Source organism: Lepidothrix coronata, unplaced genomic scaffold (genome assembly GCF_001604755.1).
Source record: "Lepidothrix coronata isolate B3197 unplaced genomic scaffold, Lepidothrix_coronata-1.0 Scaffold19, whole genome shotgun sequence".
In the NCBI taxonomy this organism is placed as follows: Eukaryota; Metazoa; Chordata; class Aves; order Passeriformes; family Pipridae; genus Lepidothrix; species Lepidothrix coronata.
The window spans coordinates 5930386-5940014 of record NW_016690199.1 but is presented as its reverse complement, the minus strand read 5'-3'; the positions used below and the strand labels follow the sequence as shown (position 1 = coordinate 5940014).

At 38.8% G+C, this 9629-nt stretch overlaps 1 protein-coding gene across 1 annotated transcript in view; it reads left to right on the top strand.

Annotated features, from left to right (window-relative positions):
- The first annotated feature begins 2253 nt into the window (after positions 1–2253).
- The window catches only part of PPP2R5C (protein phosphatase 2 regulatory subunit B'gamma), a 49176-nt gene continuing 41800 nt past the window's right edge, over positions 2254–9629 (top strand). The window contains exon 1 of the mRNA XM_017807563.1: positions 2254–2481. Within this exon, the coding sequence (XP_017663052.1) occupies positions 2388–2481 (94 nt within the window). The 5' untranslated portion in view covers positions 2254–2387. The remainder of the gene's footprint in view (positions 2482–9629) is intronic.

Below are 9629 nucleotides of genomic sequence, written 5' to 3'. Positions count from 1 at the left end.
AAAGTAACAGAATTTGCCACAAGATTCTACATGTGAAAATATTTCAAAAATTACTTGAGTTGTTCAGTTTTCTCCTTCATCCATCAAAATCTTGTAGAAAAGCTTGTTTGAGGTCAGTCTTGGTTTTGTTTTTAAATCTAGGGGTTTTTAAAGGCTATGGTAGCTTTTTGTTTCATATGACTAAAGCTCCACATTGAAGGTTGTACTTGATGATCTTAAACGTCTCTTCCAACCTTGATTCTGTGATTCTAAGGTATACCCAGGGGATATACAGATAAAAGCCTGACATTTTTGAGAATACACCTTCCCTGATTTTGCCTAGACTGGAAGGATAAAGGATTTGAATCTCTGTAGTCTTAGGGAAAAGGTTTAAAAAGGCATCAGAAATTCATGTAGTCTATTTTGATGATCTCAAAAGCAGGATCAACTACGTTTACGTCACTCATTATGTTTGGCCATTTTTTAAATTATTAGAAAGTATACAGTCTTTTATTTTGTTTCAGTATGCTAGCTGTGAGAAGATTTCCTTTAACTTCTGACCTGATCTTCCTTGATGGAGGATGCATTTACTGTTTGTACTGAATGTAGAAAAACTAATTCCTTCCACCTCCATAATTACTCTTTGAAATACTTGGATGTTCTCAGTCCTAAGTCCTTTCTATTAAAAACAAACAAACAAACAACCACATCAAAATCTCAGAGGAGCTGAAGTTTTTTTAACTAAGTAATATTTTCAAGATTTGTTGTCTTTGTGATTTCTCATTTGGAAGGTACTACTTTACCCAGGAGGTACTACTTCAAATCACTAAATCCAATTGATTTCTTTGTGTCTTATGGGTGATGTTCCTCTTTTTTGTATTGCAGTTAATCTTTTCCCTTCATCCAGTTGAATTATATTCAGAACAACTCTAAATCACCTTTGACAGTGTATTATTGTAGTGCAATATAATTTTCCTAACCAGGTATGTATATGCCTTATAATTTGTTTTTATTTCAAATTTTCATCAGCAAATTACCTAAATGAAAAGTGTCTTATTTTCTGATTTATTCCATTTTTTTGGAGCAGATATGAGTTAGGACAGTGTCATAGAATAAGTAATCTAAATACTTATTAAAACCAATATGTCCCATACAGTATTTGGGGAGAAGCACAGATTAGATTTGGAGATGGTACAAGTGTAACAGTGCCAGTTTCTCTGCACATCACTCCCAGGGGTGCAGTACCTAGGAGACAAAATGGTCCTTCAAATATCTCCCTGTAAAAATAAATGTGCAAGTCTCATATGATGAAGAAAAGGTTCCTTACAGTTTTGTTCCAAATATCTTAAGTAATTGAACTAACAAGTTCAGGAATTGTTGTGCTGTGCTTTTTTTTATTATTATTTCTGCGATTATGAAGCAAAACTGTTTTCATATGCTTATATATTGGTTCTTAGTCCTCCAAGACTGTAGTTTTTAATAATAATCTAAAAAGTTACTTATAATTACTGACCTTTCTAGAAAGGAAAACCAGTGTTTTGCAATATCCAAGTTTGACAGCATAATCTTAAAGTAGATCCATTTTTAGACTGAAAGAAATATTCAGGTGCAATTTCACATTGAGGTTTACATTTCTGGATTGAAAGAAATATTCAGGTCCATTTCTAGATTGAAAGATATATTAAGCATGAAACATGAGGTTTTCATCTCCTGCTTGTAATGTGGACATATTTTTATGAATAAGGTACATAGTAGCAACCGGTGATAAAACAGTTTATGGAATGCTTATGAGGTTTTATATTTCTAAATCATCAATAATAACAATTGAAAGACCTGTATCTGACTGTGAACTGCCTTTTATTATGGCCCTTGAAAGGTAAACTTGTAGATGTTGCCCTTAACGCTGTGATTTTTCACGGTTAAATTGAACTCCGATTTGGTAATGCTGGGGAATCTCACTGAAGGAAAGGTTAAGGAAAGAGGGGCGGGGGGCTGGGAAAAAGGCATGCGCTCTTTCCAGCAGGTGCTACTGAATATCATCGCGGGGGCGGGGATGTAACAGCAGCAATGAGATCATCCTGGTTTTAAAAAAAAATAAAATAAAAAAACTAAATCAACCCCCCCCCAACCAAAGGCAGCGGCCCCGTCATCTCCGCAGCCGCTCCGGGGGCGCGGGCGGAGCGCGGGTTGCGGGGGGAGCCCCGCACCGGCCGCCGCTCATTCGCGGCCTCCTCGGTGTCATTTGAAGTTGCTGCCGTCGGCCAATGGGGCTCCTCCCGCCCGCTGACATCACTCCCCAGCCAGTTCCCTCCAGCTGCAGAGCGCTTCAGTTTCTGTCTTTTTTTAAACTAAAATGGAGGCTGGTTTCTTGCCTTAAGGAATACAGTGCTGTGCCTGCTGGAGCCTAGATGTTGACATGTAACAGAGCTGGCAGCAGGATGGTGGTTGACGCAGCCAATTCCAATGGGCCGTTCCAGCCCGTGGCCCTTTTGCATATTAGAGGTGAGTTATTGTGCGGGTGAGAGTGATTCGCGACCCTCTGACGAGCGAATAAATGGCTATTGTGGAGCTCGGAGAAGGGGAGCAGGAAGTCCTTTGTAGCCCGGTCCCTCTCGGTTTGTTACAGCCGCAGTAAAACCGGCGGAGAGCAAAGCCCGTTTTGTATTAACCGTGTTTGGGGAAGGTTTAAGAATTCGGGAAGGCATTGCTTACATAGTTAAAAGCAGGTTTTACTGCTTTCTGCCGTAACTCTCCCATCCCCCTTTCAAGCTGTGCTGATGTCAAAGGATGTGAAGTCACTACCCCAGAAAGGTACTGAGTGGGGGAGGGAAAAGCCAAGTTATCCCTATACCGTTTCTGTAGAAGAAGGGCAAACCTTTGGTGTGCTGCGAAGCCTTTTTTTTGTGTGTGAATCGTTCAGATAGAGCCCCTTTAAAGTGCTCTGCAGCTTGTAAAAGAATTGGAAGTGTTGTCGGGGAGGAAGGGGGAAAAGATGTGACATTCATTATGAAAATATCCTTTATGTATTCAGAAGGCATTTCCCAGAAGAGATGCATTTCGGCTTTAACAAGGAACCTCTTATGTGCCTATTGCGTTGTGCAGTTCTGAATGTTCAGTTTCCTCATGGAATATGTTCTTTTGGGTTTATAGAATTCGTGCATTGCAATTCCACATTTTATATAATTTGTTGGGAAAATACACGTTGGTACGACACTTCTGTGTAACACTGTGTATCTCTTGTTCTGAATTTTTTTGCTTACTAAAATTTTGCATTGTTTTGGGTGTTATTGATGTATTTTTTAGCTGCTTTTTTATGTCTTTCTTAAGGTGGTTTTGCTTAAGAACTTTATGAAAGCAGAACATGTATTAGCTGGGATCAGCACACCTTGAACAATGGCATTTATATTCGAGAAACACAGCTGATACTGTTCTCAATTACCTTTGCTTCTCAGCTTTCACTGGTGTAGGCTAAATGTTAGTACTGGAAAGAATATTTTTTTCATTAATATTCCATACACTGAAAAAATTTTGCTTTGAAAGTTTATAAAACCCCAACTGTTCAGAAGTCTGCTCCTTTAAGTAGTAGCCCTGGTCTTTGTGTATTAAAAAATTTTGCTTTACCTTTTAAAAGAGCCATATCCTTCTCTATCTGAAGTGGGACTGGGTAAATTCTAGAAGACTCTAATTTTGGTCTATGACTGGGGAGGAAATGCAATAAAATTCTCTTGATTTGGAGTAAGGACTGTGCTTGTTGTCAAGGGTATATAAATGCAACTGCATGACCTGTGGACAGGCCGTCGCTTTTCATCCTGCACAAATCACCTTAATTCTCAAATAGATGCTGCTTTTTGGAAGGGGAAAAGCACCATCTTTTAAAGATGCAAGTCAGGAAAACAAACCAAGATTGGAATCAGAACGATGAAGTGTTGTAATGATTGACCTTAATCATCCTTTGTCTCAATATGATAACAAGGTTCTTGTCACTGGACTTCTTATCCCTGTTGCTGCTCCAATGAAATACGTAACTGTGGAAACAATGGATTTTAAGAAACTATTCTGAAATTTCCTTTCCTAACACCTACATTTTTGGTACACTGGATAGTATAGTAGTAAAGTAGAGGTTAAAGGGGGTTTATGGTTTGGGTATTTTTTGGGTGGTGTGGTTTTTTTCTGTTTGTTTGGTTTCGTTTTTTTAAGTGGATTATGAGAGTAGACTTTCTTATAAGTAATTAAAGAATAACTGGGAGATTATTTTTCATTTTTCAGGTGGTAGGAAATAAGATGGGTCTCTGTAATTATAGCCCAGAGGAGTTTCTTGACATTGGGAGAGCAAAATCTTCTCTTCCATACACACATGTATACAGAAGTTGCTTTAGGTTTTTTGTGTGTACCTTATCTTCTCATCAGCTGCAGTGATGCTACCAGCAGTGATGCTTCCAAAAGGAAGCCTGTCAGAACAATATATACAAAATTAATGGCGGTAAAAATTAACTGGTAATTCTGAACCCTAATGACACATTATTACCATTTGTCCCAATGCATGCTTCTTCTACAGTTGTCCTTTTGCATCATCTGTTGCATTATAGGATTAAATTTCTAGTAGAAGTGCTCCTCTTGGCAATTGTAAGAGCTAAAACTTCAAGGTCAAGGACCAGTGGTAGGGGCACAAGCCCTGCAGGTGTTTTTGGTGGATCTAGTTTGTTGAAATAGAAAAGATATTTCTTTATCACCAATTTCATACAATCTTTAAAGTTTTGAGATGGTGTAGTTACCATATTTGACCTTAATGTTACTTCTAAAATAATATGTGAAGCATTGTGGACTACACTGTCAGTACTTCTTTGAAAATAAAAATTGCAGTCTTGCTTTTAAAGTTAATTCTAAAACATTCTCTGTACCTGGATCATAAGGACTATGTGATGTTTGCAGAATAAAAAGGAAATATTCAGCAAACTCCTGTCCCATGCCAGATCAGAACCTTTCTCCTGCCCATCCTGAGCTGTAGACAGCTTTGTTGGCTGGGTTGCTTACAGCTTTGCTGAAAAGAAGTAGGAAAAACAGATGCAGGTGTTTTTTTAAAATTATGTTAAATTCTTGTGAATAGGAAATAAGGGTGTCAGAATTTTACTGACTGCTGTTGCTGACACCGGTTATCTGCATCATTGCCAAAAGAAGGAACAGTAGGTATTTGTAGGATAGGAGGTGTCAGGGCCCAAATACCCCATCTTCCAACAGTTTATTTGTCTGTCGGTGCTCAAGTTGATCTTGGATGTGGTGCAGCCATTTAATCCTGATTCGAGCTGCTGTGGAAGGAGCTGTGAGAAGTCTTGTCAGGGTTCCCCTTTGCTTCAGGAGATGTCTTTAAGCTCAGGCCTTTGGCCTTGGTTGTTGCCTCAGCGAGGTTGCAGCTGTGTGGTTGTCCAGTCACGTGCCTTGCTGATCTGGATCCTGATGTTTTGGCTCCCAGTTTGCTGTGCCGCTTCACCGTGCCCTTGTTCAGCAACCACGGGACTGTTGACTGCCCCTGATTGCTGTCAGCACACCTGCTCGCCCTTCTTCATTCAGGTACTCTGAGACTGTGCCCTTTGTCACAACCATAGACTGTTGGCAGCTGTTCAAGACCAATGTGTAGAAATCAGATCTGCAAAAGGTGACTTTTGACCCATCACCGGAAAAAAACAAACATCAAAAGAGACTAATCCATGCTGAATGCAAGTGGTGTGGCACCATTGCTGTACATTATTTGCTTGTGCTGAAAGCACTGGCTGAGTGTTTTGCCTTCTGGGTAGTGAGCCCTTGGTCATTCCACCTGCCACAGGCTTTCCTGGATATCCGAGTAATGCTACTGCTGTATTGATCTTTCTGGAGTGCAGAGATAGTGCATAATGGTCGGCTGAGTTGCTTGTCACTGATTTTCAGTGCCATGAACCGAAAACTTAGTTGTATTGGAATGATACAAAGCTTCCAGAAAAATTACAGTTTCACTTTGAGCAGCTGTTATGGCCTTGGAATAACAACTGTGGTTTGTGATCATGGGTAGGGACTTGAGCTTGTGAAACAAATGGTGTAGCTAAAGGAACTTCTCATGGGATATCTGCAGGAAGAGCTCCTTTAGAATCTTTGTGCATCGACAGGCCACCAGCCATGAAAATGACGTTAGGACAGGGTTATTAGCTATCAGGAATTTTAACATTTTTGCAACAAGGAAGGAAGCAGACCTGGATGGATGCATCTTCCTCTTTATGGAGCTCTTCTGGCAGCTAAAGCCCTACCTAGGGTGATGGAAGTGCACTCAAGGTCCTGACTGGAGAATCCACATGAATGAGATGAAGCTTGGGGAAGGGAATCAAGACCTTTTGATTTCCATCTCAGCACTTCAAGCAAAGCAAGCAGTTGTAAAAGCAGTGTCAATTAGGACAAAGAGTAAACTAGACTTAGGAGTTACCAGTTCATATTTGACAGTTGACCTGCTCAAAGCCATAACTGTATGTACAGAATGCAGTTACAGGTAGAAAATAATTGTATTTCATTCTGTTAGGCAGAATATGAATATTCATGGCTGGGCAAACATTTTTCATGAGGAATACAGTTTGATGTTGATAAGAAAATCTCCTAATATTGTTTTGTCGGTGCGTAGAAGTAGCCCAGATGCCAGTGTTTTCATGAACTCAAGTCACACATTTGAACAAAACTCTGCTCTGACCTGGCAAAGTTAGCAGAATATAAAAGTTACTTTAATGGATTAGTTGCTGACTGGCTGGAACTGGTAATGTCTGTTCATGCTTTTCAAAAATTATTTTGAAGTTGTTTTGCAAGACATACTGAAAGTTGTGTGGGAAGAAGGGTGAGAACACCCTGATATTATGTTAACTCAAACTGATGCTTCCTGTAGGCTGTAACCTGTATCAAATCTCTCATTGTCCATCCTTCTTTATCTTCTAGGGCAGCAAATGTTTTTTGTTTTGTAACTTCAACTTGTCATTATTGAAGTTACTTTAGATTTTGTGAAAGATGCTTTGACTTTTTTTTTCAAAGATGATGTGAACTTAGTCCGTTCTTTCTATGTACTCCTTGTACATATTCATCTTGAATAAGGGATCGTGGAAGGTAGTCCAGGTTCCATCTTTGCATCATTCTCTTCTTCAGGGCTAAAAATGTCAGTAGTAATGTTATTGTGATGCAAGTATCTGAGTGTTTAGATAGAAATTTGCGTGCTCCTCAAAGGTGGTGAAAAATCGGTTTTTTGTTGGGCAATTTATTTCTTAAAGGAGAAAAGCTCAGCACTTTCAGTTTAGAAAGAACTCAGTATGTGGCAGTAGCCATTCATCTCATGATGTAGAAAGGAGGCTGAAAGGCCTGAGTTTGTTTGGCCTGGAGAAGGGAAGGTTAGTGGGAGATCTCATTTCGAGTAACTGTTTGGAGGGTTTACAGCACAGAGCCAGGCTCTTCTCAGAGATCCACAGGGACTGAATGAGAAGGAACTGCTGTGAGTGGCAACACCAGAGATGGCAGTTGTACACAAGGAGAAAAAATTGTCACCGTAGAAGTGGTTAAACACTGGAACGCGATTCCAAAAGGGGCTGTGAAATCTCTGTGGTTGGAGATACTTTGAGTGGACAATGCTATGAGCAGCCAGGTTTTTGTAGCTCACTCTGCTTTAAGTGGGGGTTAGACTAGCAGAAATGACTATCTCTTCTGGTGAAAATGATTCTATGATTCTGTCACTCTTTGGTGCATATGAATCCAAAAAAAATGACTAGACTTGCTGTCACTTAAAATATTACAATATCAATTTTAGTGTATTTTTTAAAAAAAAGTCAAACAGCAATATTATTATTGTAAACAGGTTTCTTCCCCTTCTTTTCTCTTTAGTTACTAAGGCAGACTTTTTAATATGTTTGGTGGCAAGTGTGCCTATTACTTTTACCTCTGTTAACTCTAAATTTTTTGTGTTAATGGTGTTTTAAATGATTTTAAATTATTTTTACCATGTTTCAGCAAACTGTTAAAGATGGGTGACTTGAACCATGTGCAGTATTAAAAATATTGGCACACTAAAAGGATGTTTTGTTCATTTCTAAATCTTTTGTTAGGAACTCAGCAGTAGTAAAAAAATGTAGCAGGTATGTGTTTTTCAGAACAACCGTAACTCTTCTGAATAAGCTTGAATTCATAAATGTACACAGCTATCTCACATTTCTTTACATTTATCAGCTTTTGGAAAGTTCTAATCAATTGAATTACTTTGGTTCAGTACTGTGAGATTTTTCTGTAGCTCTTTTTAACAAGCTTTAAGCTGACAATGATACAGCTTTTAACAAGCTGTGTGACCTTGCTATTCATCTTCTGTGTGTTTATGAAATTGTTGAACAGTGTAGTTTCTAACACAGAATCTTACAACATGTTTCTGGTAGTCTTCCTGCACTATGAAAACATGATGTTAAAAGTATAAAAATCCCAGAAAAATTGTCACCGACTTTCTAATACTTTCCAAGAACTCGATACCTTTCAAGCGTAGTTTCCTTTTTACATGCTCAGTTTGCCTTTTTTGGTGTTAATATTTTATTATAGTCTGAAACTGGCCTATGCTGATTATAAAAGCATACCTAAAAATCGTAAAGTCACTTTTCAGGCTACTGATTTTTTGCTGTTACTGTGTTCTGCAGTGGAAAATGAATTTGGTTTATTCCTTCTGTATTTTCTGTATAACTGTAATCTTCACCTTCACGTGCGTCTTGCACTTTCCACACAAGTAGGTTATTTTAAGGATGGTAAACTTAACTGGTCTGATCATATATGTTTGTTTAAATATTAATTTCCTTTAATTCTTTAGCACATTTAAATGTAATAAAGAGTCTCTCTTCGTCGTGAGAAGTGAGCAAAGTCTTCCTGGGAAGAAAGATACATAGAGAGTCATCTTAATTTTTTTTTGGAGGCTCTTCCATTGCAGTGGTGAATCATGTTAATTCTCTTTGAGTGAATTTAAATTTTGAAATTTAAGGCTTGTTTATACCTTTGTGGAAATATGCCTGTTCAGAAGACTTTTAAAACTTTTTTTTCACCCCTGTCAATCAAATAAATGGGATTTCCCATGGCCAGCGTGCAACCTCTGTACTGCTTGTAGGTCCTAGTTGTTGTTGGTTCTGGACCTAATGGATAAACTGCAGCTGAGATTTAAAGGAGATAAAAATGCTTGTTCTTCCCTTTTCTCCCCTATGAGCCAGTTATAATTTGGTAACTTGAAGGGGTGAGAACAGGTATCAACCCTGTGTTTGGACTGTTATTTTCCTTCCAAGCCACCTGGACTTCATTGGTACTCAGCCTGACTCCTGGAGCTCATAGTCACCCATCTTGCTGAAAGTTTCTGATATCTCATAGAAAGTTCTCAGCCACTGCTGCTCTTTGACCTCCTTAATGACTTGTATGGAATTGTCAGCTTTGAAACCCAACCACTGTTCCTTTAGATAAGCGTTGCCTCAAAAAGGAGAAGCAAGACCATCTTCCTCAAGGACAAGCAGCAGTTCTCTTCTCTGTGAACCCAGGCCTCTCGTATATATAAAATTGTGAAATGTTTCATCGGTTAGTATTAGCTAATCACCGGAATTGTCAAAGGACTGATATTGGTACGAATGACTCTGTTATTATATTAC